The sequence below is a fragment of the Chelon labrosus genome (genome assembly GCF_963514085.1).
Source record: "Chelon labrosus genome assembly, chromosome: 23".
NCBI classification, from domain to species: domain Eukaryota; kingdom Metazoa; phylum Chordata; class Actinopteri; order Mugiliformes; family Mugilidae; genus Chelon; species Chelon labrosus.
In genome coordinates, this window is record NC_140356.1 from 8,604,683 (window position 1) to 8,628,658 (window position 23,976).

Genomic DNA, 23,976 nt, shown 5'->3' on the forward strand with positions numbered 1-23,976 from the left:
CATTCACACTCACACCTACGGCCAATTCAGAATATCCAGTTAACCTAACGTGCATGTCTTTGGACGGTGTCGGGCTATGCTACTGAAAGCCAGCTAATTCCTGCCAAAGTCATCCAACACGTGATGATCTGTGTCTCTTGAACTGACCAACATTGCCATCCACTCATAGATAGATGCTAAAACAGGAACTGCACCTCACTTTAAACAACAGTTTGGCATTTTCTACTGACAGTCTCAGTTAAGGAGACTAAGGATTATAATGAGTTTTGTGTTGAGTTTACCAAATGGGGCTCTAAGCAACGGAATCATTAACATCTATTGTATTTGGTTGATGACAGAAACTTCCGGAGCGGTCGTAATAAAAGTGCGGCCAAATTAAAAGCCCCTGCACTTGTGCCAAGTACTTAAGAAAACAAAGAAGTGAAGTCATGGTGTTGGAAATGCTTGCCAACGTTTTCACTACGTATTTTTTATTTTTGCTTTGTCACCATGAATTATAGCACTGCTTACCAATTCCTGTCACACATACACTATCTTTTCCTCAGTGAGATAATATTATGACTAATAATAACACACTGATAGGGTAACGGTTACTCGAATTTTACCCTAAACACACACCATAATGTTTTACGATTTCAACAAGATGAGGAAGCACTGCATGTGCAGGTTTGGGAAACACACACGGCTTTGTTTAATCTTTTTACCTGTCCTCACGTTTACAGTATGTGCTTTGTGTTGAATGATAGTAATATACCTTGCTTCTCACTTTCCTGCTTCGCCCGTTCGGTGTTTCCAAAGGGGGCTTTATTTTGCGCCCTTGTTTTATATTTGACTCAGGGGATGTTTTACATGCTTGCTTGCTGTGCATTCAAAACCAATCGAACAAGGAAATGTGTCTCAGCTCTCCTGGACCAAAACCCTGACCCTTTTGGAGTTTTACTGTAACAGTTCCTCGTATGAGTAAGTCCGGCCAGAGGCTGCATGCCAGCAGTTCTTCTGTGTAATCTGCACAGAGTGGCCTCTGTTCTGTGACTGGGTCAGCATCCCATTTTTAACATCATCATTTGACTATGTAAACCAAGCGGAAATCATTCCTGTCCACAGAAAGACGTGGGGATTGCGGTAAAGTGATGGGAAAGGCACCACGACAGGAAGTAGGAGACGCTTTTAGCTAAAGCTTTTTGCATTATCACTCAAGTCATTGAGGGCGTTTATTTGTTTTCCAGGTAACCATGGCTATTCAGAGGTAAGGCCTTACACGAAGCCTCTCAGTCATCCAGGTCATGGTATATCCACAAACATTAAAGAAAGGCAACTGGACACGCCGAGTTCCTTGAAGATGTTTCATCCAAGTAGCTGCTTCAGTTCTAAATGTCTGGTGGGGAGTTTGGGTTCAAGTAGGAACATCTGTGGGTGTAGGCCATCAGAAACTCGCTTGACTAGTATCTGTTAATAGCACGACTAGTGTTTGTTAATGGCTACAGATTTGTAACCTGTCATTAAGGGCAGACTGTTTGTCTCTGCTCTTTTTCCTCATTGAATGGTGCTCCAACGATCCCTTATCAGTCACAGGCTCCACAGCTTTTGACAGAAACAGAAAAACGAGGCGGTCGAGGAATGTTGACAAAAAAATGTCGCAAAGATCGCATCCTTTTGAGAACAGTTAGCTAAAATGATGTTTTTTCAGCGGGACACTCGGGAAGTGACAGTTTTTTACATTACACGTAGACATCAGACCTCTTGTTATCATTTAGATCACAATCACATATGAGGAACCACGCACTTGCATTATCTTCCACCTGCGGATAGATGTCATTGATGAAAGTGAGGTTATAGTAAGGAATCCTAGTAAACAGCAGTGCCGGCTTGTCTCAACAAGTGCCATGCATGAATCATGCACACATACTTTGAACACATTCATATTTTTGTGACCTGAACTCGCCATTTTTTCCAGCCGCGGGCGCACACGTGAGTTATCGCTCGATCTGGAGGAAAATGACGACTTTCACCCCCCTGTTCGGGGAAAAAAGCAAAAAAGTTTTACGACATGGCTGGTGCAGCCGAAAGAGTAGCCGCCTCTGGCACCGCAGAAGCAGCTGATCCACACAAACATCTGAGTTATTTCCTGGCGTATACAGTTGATGGTTGTTCAAAAAAGCAGAACAGATCCTGGCGGAGAAAAAAAATATGACGGGCTGGGGATGGATGGGCGGATCAGTCAGAGATTCCTTTGAAAAAGAATAGCTCGAAGACGAACTTTGAAGTGGTTCTTGTTTAGTGTGAACTTGCACGACACTGTGCACAAACTATACGGCGTGGGAACTCATTTATGGGAAACCATGGTGTGAAAATACCAAGGAAGACCAGGAGTGTACATGGGATGGTTGAGGGATTCTGCAGGGTGTGGACAAGAAGGCCTTCAGCAGAACACAACAGTAGTAAATACCTGTTTGCTAAGCAAGTGTGAGATCGGCCTTTTGTTTGCAAGCAACACTATTTCCGTGTCACGTTTGGTGACAACAGTTGTCATAATAAGAGATGTTGCGAGTGCTATGGTTAATATTGCATTTCCAACACAAGGAAAACAATATTATAGTTAAATCATTTAAAAAGCAATTTCGACACACATTTGGCATTTTTTATTCAAAATAGATGTATAAATTAGGACTGTAAATGTTTAGCTGCAAGATGAATGAATATTTTAACTAAAAAAAAAAAAAACAATGCATAGACATGTTTCACCCAGACGAACAATACCACACAGAATACATATTTTCAAAAACAGACAGCAATTACAGTAAGCATTCTAACCAGCACGTCTACCGTAAACAAAATGAAATATCAGTCCGAACAATATACACTGCCTGGCCAAAAGAAAAGGTCACACACACTAATATTTCGCCTTTAGCTTTGATTACAACACACATTCGCTGTGGCATTGTTTCGATAAGCTTCTGCAGTGTCACCAGATATATTTCCATCCACTGTTGCATTAATTTTTCACCAAGATCTTGTATTGATGATGGGAGAGTCTGACCACTGCGCAAAGCCTTCTCCAGCACATACCAAAGATTCTTAATGGGGTTAAGGTCTGGACTCTGTGGTGGCCAATCCATGTGTGAAAATAATGTCTCATGCTCCCTGAACCACTCTTTCACAATTTGAGCCCCATCAATCCTGGCATTGTTATCTTGGAGTATGCGTCACCTCATCTGCCTCTCAGGACCACATGAACTTCCTCCGTTGCTCCACAGTCCGATCTTTTTGCTCCCTAGCGAATTGAATTGTCTTTTTTTCCAGTTTTCCGGTTCACTGATTTGTGGTTTTCTTAAGGCTACACAGCTGTTCAGTCTCAGTCCCTTGAGTTCCCTTGTAAATGCTCTTACTTTCACTATTAAACATAACCCTGAGTTCCACTGTTGTTTTTCTAAGATTTGATATCACCAAACGTTTAAGTGATCATCAATCATGATCAATCAGGAATCACATTTCTACCTCGAAGACGATGGTTCCCCACTATCCCTCCAGTTTTTAATAATGCGTTGGACAGTTCTTAACCCAATTTTAGTAGTTTCTACAATCTCCTTAGATGTTTTCTCTACTTGATGCATGCCAATGATTTGACCCTTCTCAAACAGACTTTTCCACTTCCACGGAATGTGTCTTCTGACATGGTTGTTTAAGAAATGAGAAACTACTCGTTGCATCAGTTGGGATTTAAATACTTTGTTCCCAGCTGGAAGATAATCACCCATGCAGTAATTATCCAATAGGAGGCTTGTACCTATTTGTTTAGTTAAATCCAGGTGGTGACTTTTGTTTTTTGGCCAGGCAGTTTATGTAAGGAATTCAACAGAGAACTCATTTTGGCTTTTTGTAACATATTTATATTGCAAAATGCAACTAATGCGTTTGACCAGAGCACTGTACATTTGGTCAGTTAGAGATTAAGTTGGCCTTCTCATTGTTTCCACACAGCGGCGAATCTGGTATGAGGACGCCTCCGTGGAGAACTGGTCGAGTTTGTAATGCAGGGGCCGCACAATCAAGAGCAGGACCTGCAGCAACAGGAGGGAACAGAGGCTCAGGGTGTGTATTTCAAAATGCGTAAGTTGCCAGTTGACGAAATCAGGCCATCATCTTACCTGTTTGTTTTTCGGAGGTACAGGCCCCGTGTCTTTTTTGTTTCCGCCTCTGATGCACTGAAATAGAATGTGTGGGAATCGGATGAGGAAACACACATAATATGATGATAAATTCACTGGCTGGTTTTCATTCAAATTCTAAGTTAATATCAACCCATCCATACACAGAGGAAGTCAAGGTTGTATAATGTAACAACTCAGATGTGGAAGAGAGGGAAAGCAAACACAGACAACAGCTGTTTTTGACATATTACTTCTGGTTCCGTGTAGCAAATTCTGCAGCTTTGAATCCTTAACCAAGCGTTTAGCTGTGAGCATTTGCAGACTTATCAGGAAAGTGCGACGCAGGTTTTAGAACAAGTGTTTACTTTGTGCTATGTAAGCAGAAGATAAAGCTGAAGGTCAAAGCTTGGTAGTGTAATTTTAAACGTACCTGTTAACAGCACATGGAGCCCCAGAGTGACAATTATAATGGCAAAGAGACAAACACCGGCTGCTACAACAATCCAGGTCACATCCTGAGTGGCTCGAGGGGTGCTGACAGATCTGAGAAGTGATGGTTCATCTGTGAAGAGAAATTATGGACTGATGGATACTCATTGGACTTTACATGTGGCTTTTGATGAAAGCATTTTACGAAGTATCCTTATCCTTATCCTTAGCCGAAAGATAGCTTAGCATTAAAATTGTTAGCATAGGGAGACTGTTTTTGTCCATATTAAACTTAAAGAGCTTAAGGTGTGCTAGAAGCTGTTTGCCCCTGTTTCTTTATGCTAAGCTAGCTGCTAGCTAACTGGCTACATGTAAAATTAGAGTGGTATCAATCTCCTCCCCAGCTTTTGAGTTTAATCAAACTATTTTCTGCATTTATCAGACATTTGGGAGATGATACAGCTGTAAACATCATGTTGTCTACAGTCTCTTAAACACATTTTCCTAGTGGATGTGGATTTTCAGACAACAGTTTGGAGAATTATGCATATTAGATTATCTTGCAGGTAAATCAGAAGACTGGTCATTCCAAATGAAGCAAAAAAAAACAACAACGCAGAAATAGATCAGAGTTCAAACCCTGATACTAAACGAATAAGATATCAAATGTTAATCAGTGAGTTTAAGGTGTGTTGAAAGGCGGATATTTAACCTTTTCACTGAACGAGGTTAGCTGTTTACTCCTGTGTCTTTCCTTTGCGCTAAGCTAACTGTTAGCTGTCCGGCCACATATGGCATGGCATCAATCTCCTCCACATCTTTTTGACTGCACAATTTTCTGCGTTCACTATTTAATTTGTAGTTATGTGTAAATTAATAAAAGCATACATACAAAAAAAAAACTCAAGATCTGATCTAATAACAATATAAATACAAGTAAACATTTGTTGCTGTCACGCAAACAGTCAGAAACAGTTTTGCATGCTTGAGTTGTAATTAGAACAGACAGTATTTTTTATCACTAAAGGTGGGGTTGAACTACTGCCAAGTCTGTTTATGTAAGAAGTTTTGAAGATGATATCTTCCTCTTTCCTTAAAGCCTTCATTAATCATTGAACACAAAATTCAAGTGTAATTAAGGATGTTAGTACGAAGCCATCATTTTATTTTTCTAACTAATGCCAAGAAACCACTTAGTGGGAACTTCAGAGGCACATGCATTTGTGAATACCTTGTTAGAGCTTGCATGACAGTAATGTTTTATGGTTTCAAATCACAACTTGAGAAAGGAAAACAAGTGGGAACCATTTACATATCAAACTGGCTTGTGCCTCAGGTTGTGAGGCATTACGTGAAAGGAAGGAAAGGTTTGGTAAACCACAAAGAAACCAGACCACAGGCGACGAGAAAGATGAATCATTTCTCTTAGCTGGTAAAAAGCGGTGTCAAAAAACATAGGCTACTTACTGCACTGCCCAAGACAGTGAATCACTGTGGCGGCATACTGCACATCAGTCCTCTGCACCTTCATAAATAGAAGAAGAGTGTTTTAAATCAAAGTCTACATAAATGTGAAGGAGCATGCTGTTTAGCTTGAATGACTATTTTCTCCAAAAACATACCTGGATACAAGAGTTACACAGTTCTCCGGGCAGTTTTAAGTCAACAGCTTTGTGTTTCTCCTGGGAAAATGACAAAGAATTTAAATTTTACCCTGCAGGTGATATGGAAGTTGTCATAGTTACTGTATGTTTGTTGTATTCTTTGAGGTGCAATTAACCATGACCGTGTTCAGGACCGAGATGGCAGACAGATCAAATGTTACGGGTGTAAACATGCTGTTGCATGCAACTGATGCGTTAGCAGATAGTCTGTGATTCCTATAAAACATTGGTTTAAATGGTGCAATAACATTTATTGCCATGCTGATATCAAAAAGTGGTTTTGTATACACCACCTCAGAGAAAGTGTGAGGCTTCCCAGCAACAAAAAGGAAATATAAAGCAAACAGAAATTAGGTTGCAAAAGACATTCACATGCAATAGCTGCAAGCATGTTGTGGCATCTCCTTTTTATAACACACAAACCAGGTCATCACATCCTTCTGCTTTTCAGTCGGATAGGAAAATTCTATTGTGCTAATCTCCCATTCTCTTTCAGACTCTGCGCTGCTGGCAGTAATTCACAACAGACTGATTTTCTCTTGCAGGGGTATTATACCTACCACATGCACGGAGTGGGTGTCAGCAGTCTCGCACACAGGAGACCCTTCAGACTTCCCACAAAGCCCCACAGAGAATGTTGCGGTGATCTGCGACAACATCTTGACTTCTTCGTGTTCTTGATTTCGTGTCACACCCACCTCCCACGCTGTAAAATATTTTTTAGCATTAAAGACCAATACAGCACAGTATACAACATCAAACGACATAGTAATCTTTGTGATGTAATCTACCATATACAATATGTGGCTCTAAACTAATTCAGTGCATTGGTTGCGTAGCATGGTGATAAACACTCATGCGAGATGATAAGCATGCAGATATGAAAAAAAGTGGCACCTTGGAATCTTCCGTCTGCGAAGGGACACCTGGTCCAGGAACGAGATCCGACAGTAAACTGAGGAAGACATTAAAGTTATATTATATAACCATTTTCCATCAAGGTCAATAAAACACACTGATATTATCTAACTCCTAATTAAGAAAGGGCAAAGAACTGTTATGAGATAGAAAACAACTGGCTTAAAAAGGCTTAACTAAAAAGCCACTACAATTATGGAGAGGCGAAAAAACAGGCCTTCCAGTGGACTAACGGTTGACGTGTTCTGGAAAATACATGTATGGTGGTCAAATCATTTTTTGATTACACATATGTTTTTTAATTAAAAGGTAATGTTGCAAGTCAAGAAAGTATATGTAATGAGAAATACTATCCACCCAAAAAGTTGCACGTGTGACTATTATAACTTTCTCTCTCCAAAGCTACTTGGAGTTGCTGAAGATCAAGATGGATAGTTATTCTAGATAATAGACGGACAGTAGTGACTTCCTCTATTTTCCGTAAGGACAAGGTGAAATGTGCCATGGTAAGGGTCATTTTGGCCTTGGTGCCGGATAGTATGCAAGATGTAGACTGAATGCCAGTTTAATACAGTACATTTGTGATTTTACAACAAACTGCGACTTTTTTCAATTTTTCAAAACATCCTGTGAAATATCGTGTGTTGCTGCCTTCAAACTGTGTCGTGTTTATCATGTTCACAAGTAAACTCCATATAAACTACTCTCCCTTGTGGTGTTCTCAACCCCGTAACCTGAAAGTGAAATCTTGAGTTGTAACCTGTTTGCTGATGTTTTCAGAAACAGCATAAGTGGATGGTAAGCTAATATACTCTAATTTAGTCGTACTAAGTTTTCTTCATAATTCTATGACATGTCTGAGGAAAATGCTGATATTCCAATAACCTCATCCTTTCATGACTTTGTATCTCCTGTATTAAGTTACCAACCACTGCCTTGCAGCAGTGTTCTCATGACTTTCCTTTTGGATAATGTTACCAATTGAACGCCTACAATTTCAAGAACCATGTCCTAACCAAGAGCTAACAAGTTCCATTTGAAGCCAGCAGGTACTTCAGGGCACATATCAAATGGAATAATTATTCATATCTGACAACAGATATTTATTTTTCAATTAAGTACCACCATTTCCATGGGAAAGGATTGAACTTTGTCCCTCTATACTCTCTATATCAACAAAAATCATATAAAATCCATTCAGTCCCAAATAAAAAATAGTAATATATGTGGGACCCAGCAGCATCGTGGTGCATGGAGCTAGCTGATAATATGACACTGCTGAAACTGAAATAAATTGTTATTTTTAGACGTTTAAGATTTATTTGACTTATGACTATTTACTTTCAAGTCAGAACTTTAAGGTATGCATTTAAAATGGGAAAATACCACCGACAGCTATATCTTCGTTTAGCAGGAAATGGTTAGCCTAGTAAGCTAAGTTAACTGGTCGCTAGCAGTTAGCATGGCTTTCTTCTAAAGTAACAAAATCCATCTACTAGAGCTTACTAAACACTCACTGGTGCTGAAAATCAGTATGAAACAACAAACTGTGATAAAATGAAGAAACGATTCTCTTTTGGTTTTGTTTGTTTCTACCAAGTTAAGTTGAGGGCGAAAGGGGTGATGGTGGGCAGACGAGGCCAGGTTAACTGTTTTCTAAAATCCAGTGTTTGTGCTAAGCTAAACTAAGCTAAGCCAGCAGGGTTCCGGTGGTGGATTCATATACAGATAAAAAAAGAAGAAGGGTCACGTTTTATTAACGTTGCTAACTGGTTTTAAAATGTCAAACTATTTCCTGAAAACAGAGATAACTTATTTGTGAGTTCTGTAATTCTGATCTGATGGAAAGGGCATCTTACTGTAAACAAATACCATTGTCAAGTACTGCAGAAAGCAGAAAAATATATATATTTGCTTGGTTCTTTAATGTTTAACTAAAAACAGTGGCACAGCTTCAAGAATAATGACTTGTTTCATACTCATAGTTCTTCTAAAGAAACAAACAACAGATGACAGTAATAATTACCTTCATGCAGAGCAGAGGATGTGGATCCACTTTAGCAAACGTTATCTGAAAAGCATTCAGGAATGAAATATCCATTACTAAAAATACCAATTCTCACGAAATAGTGCCAAGACTACTTAAGCCTGTGTCTGAAAGTATTTAGTTTAGATGTTAGGCAGATTCAATACTGAACTACTCATGTTCTCTGTGACGTCATTTTTATCGTTATTAGATCAGTTTGTAAATGTCGAGTCTCTGCGTCACTGGTTATTATCAACAAATATTCTCAAGTGACTGGCTCTGGAGCTAAGCTGATGTCAGCCTCTTAATAAACCACAATCTCTGTTTCCTCTAAGGATTCCCAAGAGTTCAAGTTCCCTCTTCACTCTGTCTGCGTCATTTGGATACACTTCATATGGGTCTGGCTTCACAAATACCAACAGCCCAGCATTTATGTGAGCTAAATGCAAAGGCTATTACAAACCCACACTTGCTTTGAGATAAGAAGTCGTTTCTGGATGACTGGTTAAGTGAAAAACACAGTATACTTTCACATCCAAAGGTTTTTCTTTGACATTTTTTACGCAACACATGACTCACAGAGATTTACAAACCTCCTGCAAGAGTCATAACTTCATACATCAGTGAAGGGTATAAAAACTATGCTCAGTCACAAAGGAGGCTGTTGACAGAATTATCTCACACTTAGCCAGTTGTGCGGATTCAAATTCAAGCCACATTTAGACCGGTCAATCACCACATGTTTTCTTCCAATGTGACAATGGCATATTTACCTGACACTTATAAGCATTCATCTGTTGGTAAAATGACACAAAGGTGGGTATTTTTTCAGGGGCCGTGACTAATCTGTGAGACGTGTCTGGGCACTGCGCCGTGTGTTTTTTAAAACCTCCATTTAAGTCTTCCATTTAACTTTGTGTCAGCTGAGGGCACACACAGAACTTGGGATCATTATCAGCAGCCAGAGTCCTTGCAAGCTCAACAAAGCTCATTGTATCAACACTTTGTTTGTACCTTTTCTCTGCTGACATTCTGAGAGGATTGAGGCAGATCCACACAGACGCCATCCTCTCTTTTCTGGCACAGCGTAGTCACTGCAGTAACTGGACAAGCAGGCTCCCACAGCAGAGTCTCCTCCAGTGGGTCAAAGGTAATTCCATACCACAGTTCTTCAAGACCTGTGAGACATTGAGGTCAGAGTGTCTCTCAATGATATGTTATCAGTTTTCAAGTACGGCACATACTTGGCTTGCTATGTCATTCTCAGTGACTTAAAGCAATAAAGTTACTCACGGTCTTTAAATGGGCAGACCTGGACCCTGGGGGCATCCATCACAGCCGACCAACCCTATGAGGAATTTATTTATTGAGTAACCTCTGAACAGAAACACAAAATAAATCTGCATATCCATGTCTGCAGAGAACTTACCTCGATACAAAGGCAGGGCAAAGGTCGGGAGTATGGAAAGGTGACGCTTTTTATGGGTTGCTCCTTCTTAATCTGCAACGTAAGTAAAACATTTCATTTATCTTTCTTAATTTCCTTAAAAATTCTTATGGCACGTGATACTCAAACTATTCTTGGATGACTCATAAAGTACACAGTGCACTACTGACTATCAGTTGTAGGTGAAATGACAATGCTGTGATAGTGGACTTTGCTCTCTTAAATTTGTTGGAGAATTAAAGTGAGTCAGTGAGTGAGTGAATGTACAAACAGCTGACTCACATGGAAAGGGAACGTTATAACAGGTGGTGTAAAATAAGCAGCATGACTGACCATCCCTTTGGCTAAAATTACAAAAAGAATATGAAGAAATAACAGTTTTGATGTTATTTCAAAGACCTCCGTGCACTGTGTGTCTGAGATATCTGTTGAAGTTAGCTTGCTAACAGGCCTGTCCCATCTATAATACAATTTAGTACCTCACTCAGTTGATAGGGAGCCACTTTTGTGCCTAGTCTGCCCTTTGTCCAGCACGAGCATTGAGAAATGATTTTGCAGTGGCTGTTTTCTAATTCAGCAGGCTATAACATTAACTACACAGCCTGGCCAAAAAAAAAAAAAAGTCACCACCTGGATTTAACTAAGCAAATTGCTGCATGGGCGATTATCTTTCAGCTGGCAACAAGTTATTTAACCCCAACTGATACAATGAGTAGCTTCTCATTTCTTAAGCAACCATGTCGAAAGACACATCCTGTGGTTGTGGAAAAGATGTTAGTCTGATTCAGAAAGGTCAAATTATTGGCATGCATTAAGCAGAAAAAACATCTAAAGAGATTGTAGAAGCTACTAAAAGTGGGTTAAGAACTGTCCAACGCATTATTAACAACTGGAAGGATAGTGGGGAACCAACGTCTTTGTGGAATAAATCTTAGAAAAACAACAGTAGAACTCAGGGCTATGTTTAGTAGTGAAAGTAAGAGCATTTCTACACATACAATGTGAAGGGAACTCAAGGGATTGGGACTGAACAGCTGTGTAGCCTTAAGCAAACCACTAATCAGTGAGGCTCACTGGAAAAAAAGGCTTCAGTTTGCTAGGGAGCATAAAGATTGGACTCTGGAGCAATGGGAGACGGTCAAGTGGTCCTGAGAGGCAGATGAGGTGATGCATGTTAAAAGATGACAATGCCATGAGTCATCAGGCTCAAATTGTGAAAGAGTGGTTCAGGGAGCATGAGACATCACTTTTACACATGGATTGGTCACCACAGAGTCCAGACCTTAACCCCATTGAGAATCTTTGGGATGTGCTGGAGAAGGCTTTGTGCAATGGTCAGACTCTCCCATCATCAATACAAGATCTTGGTGAAAAATGAATGCAACACAGGATGGAAATAGATCTTGTGACATTGCATAAGCTTATCGAAACAATGCCACAGTTCCAACGAAATATTAGAGAGTGTGACCTTTTTTCTTTTTGATGGCGACTTGTTTTTTTTGGCGGGGCAGTGTAAATGTTAATGTCACATGTGAAGATTATAAGTTTGCAGCGTTATTTTGCAATGGTGATGCACAACTTTCGGGAAACATGCTGCACCCATTTTCTGATAGTTTTGGTTTATTTTTGAACGACTATCTTCAACTATTGCCCTTTGATTGAATATGCTGCAGGGTGGAGGAGTGATAAATTAACAACTGACCATTTATAGTCTTCAGTATGGCTAATTTACAACCCAGTGAACTGTTGGAGGAAAGTCCTCTTGCTTTGTGGCTGTGCTCAAAGTCCTCAGAGACATCAGGAGTTTGGACACGTCACTATTTTGAAACGCAAAAAGCCTACATGATCGTCATTTACTAAAAACAAAGGGTCTAACCAGGGTGTAGGCTCCTGTGCCAGCGCAGATGAAATCTTTATGGCAGAGACGGAGGTGGTAGTTGTGATCTTCGAGGACGTCCGAAACGTTGACCCGCAGCTCCTTCTTCTCTGGGTTTACGTCGTACGATAGCCTACCAGCTGAAAGAGGCAAAAGAAACCATCAGACTATGAGGCGGATGATGGGAACCCTCAGATTAAAGGGGTTCAGTGACGTGATCAACCTTGCGGCGAGAGGCTGTAGAAGTTCATTGAACTTACTGATGCATTCTGGGACATTTCTTCTCAAAGCTTCACTGGTGCAGTCTGTGAACAAATAGAATTTTGTGACTCACCTTAACATAGCCACGCGTGACAGAGTAATGTTTGCTCCCCAGTTAAGCACCAGTCAAGGAAATATTAGGTTACATAACACCCTATTAACACTTGTTACTCTTCAGCTACATTGCACCCATTTGCACGTGTTTGCATAATTATGCAAATACGCATGTGCTCTTACCTGGAGTGTGATATGTGCCGGTCCAGGTAATGCCACAGTAGCTCGGCACTGTTTTCACAGTTACTAGCACTTGTTGGTTCGGAGACACCTGGGTGCAATTATTCTCGACTTCCACCTTGAGGAAAAGGATGTGCAAAACACACAAGCTGTCACATGTTTGCCATGGTTCAGCGGAGTCGTCGTGGAAGCTAGTGTGCATGTTGGCACCTATCAGCGATGCTGGAATTTTTGGCGTCACATTAGCAGAAACTGTAACGGAACGTCACCCTGCATGTTTTTCATCCGGATCAAAATACAATGTTACCTGCTGTCCGGACATTCTTTCTCTTGACGCCTTTGTGAAGCTTATGATTCTGCAGTTGGTCATCATCCCTGCTGTGCTGGTGCAAATGGACAAGCCATGGATGGATTCTGTGAAAGTATAATGCCAGAAGATGGCTTTGAGTTGCAGTTCTCATGCAAAAACTGTTCATTTCGCTGTGACCTGGTTTTGGTATTGGTTTAGTCAATTAAATGACAAAGGGAACTACAGATTCCGCAAGGACGAAAGGGATTTCCCCAATACAGCCCAGGCATTGAGGAAATCCATAGAAGCTATTTCAATATGCAGCAGATGTGGAGATAAGTGTGCATGCATCTGTCAGCTGGTGTATTTCACTGGAACCTTATCAGATTCTGCGGCTTGTCTGCGGAATTGGGAACATGAAATGTCAATCGAGGCAAAAGCTGAAGTTCAATCGCAAAAGGTGGCTGGTCACTTCCTTCACCGTTAGCATCGGAGTTAATCATCGCTAACCATGACTAGTCATCACGTTGGCTTGATTACTTCCAGAGAGTTACATTTGAAAGTTCCTCTTGAAATTTAAATAAGCATCACAACTTCTGCAAATGCAAAGGGCAGCCACACTACACAGGATCCAGATATGACCTTATTCCTGCAGCATCCACCAAACTTATTATTCTTATCAATCTACTAAGTTATTCTTACAGTGTGCAATTGCATGCAATGGAACCAAATGGTATTTTATTCTGAAATGGGCTGTAACTCAGTACAAAAAGTAACTGTGTACTCAGCACTGCTTCATCTAAGCTGCCAATAAACTATTCCACCACACCTATGTCTTTGTTTAACATGCATGAAAATAGAAAACAAGACAAAGCAGTTTAACAAGTAGTGGTCTGGAGCCATTCACTTACAGTCAGCAGCACCCTTTAAGAATAAAAACCCAAGTGATTCCTGAATGTTGGCTTCCCACTAACGTTAGAAAGCTAAGAAAAGCTGAGAAGACACAACCTATGAATCAAACTAGTTTGGAGATACTACTCTTTTGATGAAAGGAAAGGGGTACACCAATCAGGCGTAACATTATGACCACATTCCTAATATCATGTAGGTCTCCCTTGTGCCTCCAAAACAGTTGTGACTCATCAGAGATTGGACATGGGCCTTCTGAATGTGTCCTGTGGTGTCTTAGAGGGGGCCTTTGGGTCCTATGGGTTGTGGATCATCCCACAGTTTGGGAACTAGTGAATTTGGAGGCTAGGTCAACACCTTGTGCATGTTTTATGAGTTGTTCCTAAACCATTTTTGTGTGTGTGCATCCTGCTGTTGATGGCTGCTGCCATCAAGGAGTGTCAGGAGTGGCACCCCCCACCCCCCACTATGGGGTGGGGGGTGCCTGGTCTGGTCTAGGTGGGTGGTACATGTCTAAGTAACATCCACATGAATACCAGGTCCAAAGGTATCCCAGCAGAACACTGTATTGTCACAAGATGGTCAATGTTATTCACTTCTCCTGTCTGTGGTTTTAATCTTGCGGCTGATCAGTGTTGCAATGCCAGGTAGCATTTCTATCGGCCTCTACATCTGTATGTGTCGTGTCCATCCATTCAACCGTGCGCGTGTTCTACAAATCATGATGTTTACGCACCGTCAAGCTGCAAAACCGCCTTGATGCCGAGGTGTAGCGAGCACTTCTGCCTCCCCTCACACCTCACCGCCGTGGAGAGGCTGACGTTGTGGAGCACGGAGGTTTTGTTGAGACCTTCTGGAGGGTTCTGACACGGAGGAGGAAACAAATCTACACCGGACAGAGACAGAAAATCTTAAATCACTTCATAGGAAGAAAAAACAATAAAAGCACTGCCAGCATTTTTGGGAGAGAGCTCAAAGGTAGTCTTGCATACGCCCAACATTATGACTGATTTGACTTGCACGTTTATGGCGGGGTAACTGCTTTCATTTGGAATTCCTTTTGTTATTAATAGCGACACACCGGCATTTCCTCCTTCAGTCACACGTTTTGGTGTATTCTGTTCAGTTTTAAAACCAGAACAATGCGTACAATGTGACGGCTTAATCTGACACCCACACACCTGTCAGTCACTGCATTGTTTGGTGGCTGTCTGATACAATATAAGGCCTTATTATTCATCGCGTCCAAGTAATTACACAGTAAAAGCCATTCAGACATTACAATAGGTGGTTCACACTTTCATTTCTTCTGTAACGTTTCATCTGTTTAATGGTCTGAATGTGTTTTTTTTTTTGCAGCCTTGACTTAAATGTGATTATGAACACTGAATATACAGCTTCTGTAGGAACATGCAGGAAGCTTTTGGAAGCTAGAGAATATCAGGTGAGTTATTGCGCAGAAACCGGTGCAAAGTGCGTGCACGGCTGCAGATGTAAAGTAGCAACGGCGTCTATACTCACAGTCTGGCTTTAGCTTGCAGTGAAGTCCCTGCAAAGAGAGAGAGCTTCAGATGAGCAGGAGTTCCCATAAATAGCAAGTAGTAAGCAATTCTTAACAAAGAGAACAAAGGTAAGCCCAGCAAGACAGGGAATTCCCAAACATTAAAGAGGACTTTATATCCTCATTGCTCATATACAAGTGAGCTTGGGTGCATTGTTGTTTTTCTTATGGCGAAATTAGTTTACAGCGGTACAATCCCTCAATCGTCGCTGTTATGCCGTTGTGAAGTTAAGGAACATCTCAGATATGCAAATCGCCAGCCATTAAACAGAATTTGCTTAGGCTCAACTCCAACAGGTGACAATGCATCCTTGTTTGTTCTTCAGCTGGGAACTATGTCTCTCTGAAAGATATTTCAAATATGCACATACGCTGCTATTCCTGCACCGAGTGACTAACAGGAAAAACACTACATTAGGTAAGTCACATTACCTCACATGTATACTGATGTTCCGGATTATGAATATTAACAGATATCTGGAGGGCAGTTTGAGGATTTTGTGGTTGGCTGCAATAACCAAACACTGATTTATGATTTTTATTGCAAATACCTGTAAAAACTTGCAAAAGATAAAAAGGCGTCTTGGGGCATGTTAACAGCTCCTAGTGCAGGTCTGCTCAGGCTGCCGAGAAAACCCAAGTAAACATGGTGTAACCTGTCCACCACCCTTCACCCAGGTATATTTGCAGTTGTTTCCTCCTTTGGCTCCAGTAAATGATTAAGGAGGTATACTTCCTGAGCCATCAAGAACACTAGCCGGGACAAGACAGCAACACACTTCACACAGGCTGAACAGAAGGGGCCGTGGACTGTTATGAAAAGGCGCAGGTGACTCAGCAGGTAAGTCATTCAGAGTGGGGTACTATTATCCTGACTAAACTGGACGCTTGAGGAAACAAAAAGGTGACCTCACACAGAAACTGCGGCTTTGCTTGTTCTACTTCCCAGATCTCAATCTACTAATACATACAGCAGTAGAATCAGTAGTAGTGGTGGAAATTATTGTAAACATAAGTGTATTTCTTTTTTTCTCACCAGAATTGACACAATAAATAGCAGCAGCAGGAGTATTATTGGTTATTATTATTATTATATTATTATTATAACATTTTTAGCATAGCTGAAGATGTGGTATTACCTGAGAACATCTTGTGCGGCATTTCTCAATCTTCTCCAGTCCCATGCTGTCAGCTGCTTCTGCTCCTTTCAGACCCAAGCAGCAGTGGGATATCAGCAAGACGAGGAACAGGATCATTTTTTTTTTTTTTTTACCAACCAGCTCTGGACACACAGGCTTCTTCTTTCAGTGCTGCTTGTCTTCTCCTCCAGGTCTTGCAAACTTTCTGATGTTCCCCTCCTTCTTCTCGATGAGAGGAGTGACAGGACTGGACGAGGCTTGAATGACAGGCTGACAGGCAGGAGGATGGCGAGTAAGCTCTGTCCTGGAGCTGATGATAGCCTGTGTGAGTACTCAGAGTGAATGACTGCTGCTGAAAAGGTGGTTTTAGATGTTCTCACTGGAGGCGGGGCTCTGGAGCACATGAAGTGACACTGTAAAAAAAAAAAATTCTGTTTGAGCCATTCATGGACACAAACTTTAACAGGATCATGTGGGAAAGAGGCAAATTTCATGTCTTATATTCTGTCGATATAAAATTTACTGTTAACACGATCACCCCTCTCTTCAATCCAGTCAAAGAGGATGGAAACGTGACATAACCATGAAGTTCATTACGTCGTGGTTACCTAAGCTACCTTATATATATAAGACGCTGAGAAATGTAGCTTTAATGTTAATGTTGGAGGGCATGCAGACATTGATCTGTCAGAAAGTCAAATATTTTCACTCAAGTCATCTGTTAACTTAATAGTACCCCAGGACATTCCACTCCCTACTGATTGGAGAAAACTAACTTCCTCTTGGCTTTGTGCTACAACTTTAAGCTCTATGGAAGTTTGTATGGACAAACTATAGAAGAGAAGAAATTAGAGGGCAGGTTGGCTATTCTCCGCCATATTTGAGAAGTTTTATACATATTTTAAACTTGTAATTACAGAATTCGTGCAACTTAGTCACAGTAGAGAAAACAAGGTTAATGAGAAAGCACTTTGTAAAGCAGCTGACCTATAGTTCCTTCGCAGTCGGGTCTGATCAACAGTTTTCCCTCATAGTTTGGTCTCCACCATCCACAAAACGAAAAAGCTGAAAGAAGCCAAAAATCTCTTCAAGTGAGGGGCGCTGCCATGCATTACCCAGGAACAGTGCTCACGGGGGCAGCTGCTACGCAACTGATGGTGTGTAGCTTCGGTGGCTAACACTTTAGCAAGCTAAGGAGCGGGTGAGTTGAGGCAGCCGATTTCCGAAATTGTCACATTCCAACTCCTGAAATTGGACCCTAACTGAAAGTTCCCACTTTTCATGAACGACTTTTTCACGACCTCAGTTGTTCTGGTGGAGAATACCAATGCTAGGCAACCGTCTCTGGTTTAGGAAGCTAACGAGCAGGTAACTTAAGAGCCCTCTGGTGATATCAGCACATTTCTATCTATTGCTAGATTACAGTTATTCAAAACATTCATTTTTCTTGTCAATTCTTGATATTTTCAGGATATACAAAAAATACAGAATAATCAAAATCAAAATGTTGATTCAAAAGGAAGACCATTGCCCACAGGAAAAACACATCTTTGATGTTTTGTTATAATTAGCATCCCATTTTGTCATTGCTAATTCTGAGAATTACTTCCATTCTGAGAAATGCATTGGTGTGACAAGCGGCATGTTACACATGAATGTCTCTGACGACATCCATTTTCCATTTCCTCAACCGCCAGGGGCAGGGTGTTCTGTTTCAGAGAGGAGTCACTGGAAAACCAGTAAGAGAAATGACAAGTTTATGTCAAGCTATTTGTTCTTGATTGCAGTTACTTTGGGCCAACATAAACGGACACAGTTGTACTAGGAGTCTGTTTGACAAGCACCAGCTGTGACTCAGAGCTTCCCTCATGTCTTTACTGTTAGGCACTTCTTTTTAAAGCTTCTTGAAACTGCGCAAAACATCGAAATGCGAAGTGAAAGACAAGCAAAGCTGATTACCACCACAGCCAGGTGCACAGCAATCAAAACCGATGCAATCCTCGATTCAAGAGCTTCAAAACAGATGCTATCACTGTGTAAACACAAAGGGTTTGCCACTCACACCTTCAGAAGACAAACAACAACAACTCATGGTGTACTCCAGCTGCACGTGTGTCTAATAATATCTCACCCATTTCTGTTATACTCCCTGTTGTGCCAAACCGATGCGTGGGCGATAAACAACCACTCCTACACCTGAAAAACACACTTTCAAACAGTGTCGGGCGGGTTTAACTGAAGGAGAAAAACAGTTTGCATATCTGGCACTGTCCAGATTCAAGCTTCCTCAATGAAAATGTAATTCAAGTCACACAATATTGGCATAACCTCCACCCTGAGCGAAGATCAGCGCACACAAACTTTATTGACCTTTTTTCTTTACAGCTCCTGTTACTATTTCACAGAAGAGAATTGTAACATGGTTACAGAAGAAAGTATTTCCTTAAGGGACACTGGGAAAAAATTAAAATAATAATAATAAAATCTTTGGACAGTCATAATCTTAAACTTCCTTCCACTTCTGTGTAATGGCTCTATCTACTGGAAAACAGTGCGTATTACAATCAAAACTGCTTCTTCTTTTTCTTTCTTTTTTTAACATGATATAGCTCAGTTCAAAGTTTGCGGCTGTGGGTTACTATGAGATAACATAATCAGTCTTTGGTTTTTATTTGTAGTGAGCCATCATCTGGTCATAACAGCTTGTCATTTATTAACTCATTCACAAAGTTCCTTGTTGTTATGGCTGGCCGTAAAAAACAAGGAACTTTGTGAATGAGTTAATTTATTGGGAGTAATTAAAATAGGATTCCTGTCTGCTGTTGTACAAGTTGTACATTTTGGTCCTGCTAGTTTTAAGAGTTCCATAGAGAGGGTTAATTACTAATAGAAATGGAAATATCCTCTGTCCTCAGACACACTGGAAGAAGATGAGAAAGAAGAAGAATATGTACTTACCAGTAAGGTCCTGTGGCGTTTGAAGGATGAATAAGCGTATTTATTTCTAGCTGGTTAACTGTATATAGGTGTTAGAATCCGCTTATCTCCTCCGGTCCATAGGCTCGGGAATTGCACAGCGCGTAATTACGCATAGCACTGCAGCCTGTACTGCACCTTAAATGATTTATTTGATTGAGCTCATCCCTTAATAACGCAAAAATAGTTATGAGTCTCTTACACACACCAGGCTGGCAAGCCCTTTACTCAGATTCCATATATGGAGAGGCAGCAGCAGACGCCCTCGCACTAGTTTCCAAACTCCACCAAAGATGTAGGGACTTTTTGAAAACCAAAAACGACATTATTCTTTTCACCTATTCCTTTCTATTATTTTTGTTGAAGAAAAATAACTATTTCTTGAACAGCATAAAGGAGCTAACTCTATTTCTGTCTTAATTCTAATTTGTCTCATGGTGTAACTCTTCAAATCCTTTTCCATCAGTGTTTGTACTACTGGGCTGCTCACGAATAGAAAATAAAGATAATAATTTGGGCATGAGATCATGGATCAATGAGCCTGGAGACCGTTTGGATATGATTGAGTTCTGGCAGCTATATAGACTACATAGTACGATTTATGGTTCAGCTGTAGAAAACAGACGCCTGACAACAGCGCGCTTGGCACAAAAAACAAACAAACAAAAAAAAAAACTCTGGGCCTCTAACTCTGGGACAAAACTAATTTCAAACCACATGCAAATATCAGCTCCTTGCGTTGGTCCTTAGAATCAGAAATGGGTTCTGTCTTTCCAGCTCGCTCGGTTTCTCACGCACAAAAGAAACCACGAAGCGACGTGCAGTTTCTACGCACATTGTGCAGCGCAGGATCCGTCATCATTTATTGCCCCCGCTCCCTTTAGCAGCGCAGGGTAAGGGCTGCCAGACAACAAAGCACTTAAAGTCCCTTCTGCACTGTGCGCGCTTCTCCTCCGATTTGGGTTTCTGCAGCTTATGATGGACTGTAGCACTGATTTGCCTTTAACCTGGACTCAGCCGCTTTAAGCTGCTCGTCCTGCACTGTAAGAAATACCAGTCTCACAAAGCAATACTCGCACACAAAGCCTTTAAATCGCAGTATAGACGGCACAGTTTGGGAATATATGATTAAAAATATGCCAGTTTAGTCGTTTCATTGAAAGAGCTATTTTAATCAAACATCAATGCTTTATTTATATGGATCCCTAAAATAAAATAAAAAAAAAAACCAAACAGATTTATCTTACATTTTATACAGTGCAAATGATACGCTTTAGAGCTGATGTTCAACTCGTTTATAATAGCATGTATGATGCTGGAGCCAGCAGCTTGGATTTTTTGCAGTGTGCGTCCATGGATGCATCACATGACCCGTTAATCTTCAGTGTATTTCCGCCTTCACGACGGCCGAGCTGCCATCAATGAGTCTCCATGGAGGTGTGCAGGGTTTTAGCAAAAGCATCTTCGCGGTTTCCTCCATCCTCCCCTCCGGCTGTTGTTTCCACCCAGAGCGCATGAACCCTTAACCGCGCGCGCGTCTCCTCATCCTCCGCCGCCTCCTCCTCCTCCTCCTCCTCCTCCTCTCCTCCGCGCCTTCCATCACCGACCAGCGCGATCGAGCTGGGGGGGAATCCGGGAAAAGGTAGCCGCGGTGCCGCGCACCGGCCGACGGACGCCCCGCCGCGACGCGCCACCAACATGCTCAGCCGGGTCAAGTCCGCCGTGGCCGGGTACATGAGCGGAATCATGGCCGGGGGCGGCTCCGGCGGTGGAGGGAATCACGGCAGCGAGATGCCGCTGAAATTCCCATATATGAGACCAGCTTTCCTCGGACTGTCCCAGGATGAGATTGAGTGCTCCGCGGACCACATAGCTCGGCCCATCCTCATCCTGAAGGAAACCAGGAGATTACCGTGGGCCACCGGATACGCTGAGTAAGTAACCCGGCGGCAGCTGGCCTCTGAGCGGCTCTGCTTTACTGGCTTGTGCCACTGGCATTTAATCGTCCTGGAGGCCCAGGAGCTCACCCATACACCTTCTTAAATGTATTTGCTCCTCTCAGGTTTAAATGCACATCCATTAGACCTGCACCGACTCATAAATGAGGAACATTAACTTGGAGCTGCACCTGATGTGACCTACATCCATCCCCAACATTGGATCCAACCACTGAATCAAATGCAGCCTACTGCGAGCCTTCAGAAACTCATGACAACATTCACCCAAAGGATAGCTACACTACCATCAATATAGGAATTAGTCTACATAGTCCATTTAAGGTAGCTGTGTCAGTGTGTGATCACGTGTCAATAACCTCAACATATCAATCTCTGCTGCAAACTGGCCGACCGGTCTCTAGGTGCATTTAATGCTTTTTAGTGCCACCACCAAGCAGTGAACCATCTGTCCTCTTTCAATCATGGCACATTTTGCACAGCAGCTTTATCTTCGCACTCCTCCACAAAGCTGAGATAAAAGCTTACAGACCAGCTTTCGTCCCATGCCTTGCTAATATGCGTCGCTAAAAGGCTTGGTAAGTGTGCGGAATATTCAGAATAACTGTAAACTATTCGCATCAGCCCCCAGGTGACGTAAACAAGTATTTTAGCAGGTTATTACATAAAAATATTACATGCATGAGTGACTTATTTTAAAGGCGAAACTGTGCACCTTTCTGCTAAGGGAAGCCCTCTTACTGGAAAGTAGGCGTCTAATCTGATTAATGAATAGCTTACTACAGTAGATGGGCGGGTCACTAGTTCACTTGTTAAATAATCAATATTTGTTGGGGTAAACATTGGCACACGACCTCTTGACTCGCCTGGGTGCTGCCTTGGGTGCCACCCAACTGCAGGGAACTACTGAATTAAATGTAGATAGAGTTCTTGGGAAGAAATAATCACAATCACACCCAGGAAAGTACAATAAATGTCCAGGGAGTTGCCCCGCAATCACTGATGAAGGATTATATCAACCGCTAACGGCGCAGAGATATGAGGACCCGAGCTCACGTGTATGAGCGCATAGTGGCGACGTGCGAACATGACTCGATTTAACACGCCTTCATTGTTTTACCCTCATCATGCTACATACACTGATCAGCCATAAGATTAAGACCACCTGGCTATAGTCGCTGATTATCTCATTATCACGGCACTTGTCAGTTTGTGGGATACACCGATCAGCCACGACATTATGACCACTGACAGGAGAAGTAAATAACCCTGAGCATCTTGTGACAATGCAATGTTCTGATGGGAAACTTTTGGACCTGGCATTCATGTGGATGTTACTTAGACATGTACCACCCGCCTAGACCAGACCAGGCACCCCCATCCCACAGCAATGAGACTCCTTGATGGCAGCAGCCATCCCCAGCAGGATGCAGCCTGACACAGGCGCACACACACAAAAACTGTTTAGGAACAACTTAAAAAACAAACAAACACAAAAAAAACTGAACAAGGTCCGTATTCCTAAAGATTCTTAGCGCAAAGAGTTGCTCCTAGTGGCCAAATTCTGAGAAAATTCTTAGAATCATGATGTTTTCTAAGAATTTCCCCTCAAAGTTAAGAGTAGATCCTAGTAAAGATAAAAGGTATTCCTAAAGAATCTTAGCTCTTCAGAGAGCTCCTAAGGTGAGATCTGTTAAAAGCAGGGAGGAGGACTTTTAGGAGCCTTAGGAGTTTCTTAAGCAGAGGAGAAAATGGCTGAAAGAAGAGGCAGGAGAGATATTCTCCAAACACTGAATGACAATTGAGCTTGTTACAATCGCAATATCGCCGGAAATGAAAGTCATCACAACACTGAGGTACTTAGCAACAGGAAAAAATGCCAGTTGACCAGTTGAGCCAGAAGCAAACACTGTTCCTCTGTCCAGTTGGGTTTCCTACTTCATTTCTTCTCCATTGCTGTTCAGTTTGTGGAAGATTTGAATGCCAACCAACACTGCTTCTTCTAGGCCGGTTAGCAATCACAGAAACTGATGAAAACTGAGCCATTTTACCCTCGTTAATACCAAATGGATGAAAAATGACCAGCATGGTAAATGAATGCAAGCAAATAAATAGAACTATCAGCATGTGAATACTGTGCAAGT

At 41.6% G+C, this 23,976-nt stretch overlaps 2 protein-coding genes across 3 annotated transcripts in view; one reads left to right on the top strand and one right to left on the bottom strand.

Moving 5' to 3' along the window:
* Nucleotides 1-1,185: 1,185 nt before the first annotated feature.
* On the bottom strand, nt 1,186-17,791 carry il17rel (interleukin 17 receptor E-like). The gene is made up of 18 exons (XM_084572996.1): nt 16,902-17,791; nt 15,723-15,750; nt 14,938-15,087; nt 13,311-13,417; nt 13,007-13,121; nt 12,769-12,813; nt 12,509-12,648; nt 10,615-10,686; nt 10,479-10,533; nt 10,200-10,363; nt 9,186-9,230; nt 7,139-7,196; nt 6,802-6,947; nt 6,200-6,259; nt 6,045-6,102; nt 4,579-4,710; nt 4,146-4,202; nt 1,186-4,058 (listed from the first exon to the last, which is right to left on the bottom strand). Exons 1-18 carry the CDS (start codon nt 17,016-17,018, stop codon nt 3,937-3,939), a joined length of 1,671 nt encoding a protein of 556 aa, XP_084429122.1. The 5' UTR covers nt 17,019-17,791; the 3' UTR covers nt 1,186-3,936.
* Nucleotides 17,792-21,575: 3,784 nt separating this feature from the next.
* LOC311508689 (protein phosphatase 1H-like) overlaps nt 21,576-23,976 on the top strand; it is a gene marked incomplete at its 5' end in the record, with an annotated part of 28,936 nt that continues 26,535 nt past the window's right edge. For both annotated transcript variants that reach the window (XM_084573597.1, XM_084573598.1), the window contains one exon: nt 21,576-21,811. In XM_084573597.1, the coding sequence (XP_084429723.1) occupies nt 21,576-21,811 (236 nt within the window). The remainder of the gene's footprint in view (nt 21,812-23,976) is intronic.

Bases quoted from the DNA above. Each gene is read 5' to 3' on its own strand.
- il17rel (XM_084572996.1), bottom strand. From the start codon at position 17,018: ATGATCCTGTTCCTCGTCTTGCTGATATCCCACTGCTGCTTGGGTCTG. The intron at 10,364-10,478 runs GTGAGTAACTTT...AATGTCTCACAG, and splicing joins GGTCTGCCCATTTAAAGACC to GTCTTGAAGAACTGTGGTAT. The intron at 6,103-6,199 runs GTATGTTTTTGG...CTATTTATGAAG, and splicing joins TGTGTAACTCTTGTATCCAG to GTGCAGAGGACTGATGTGCA.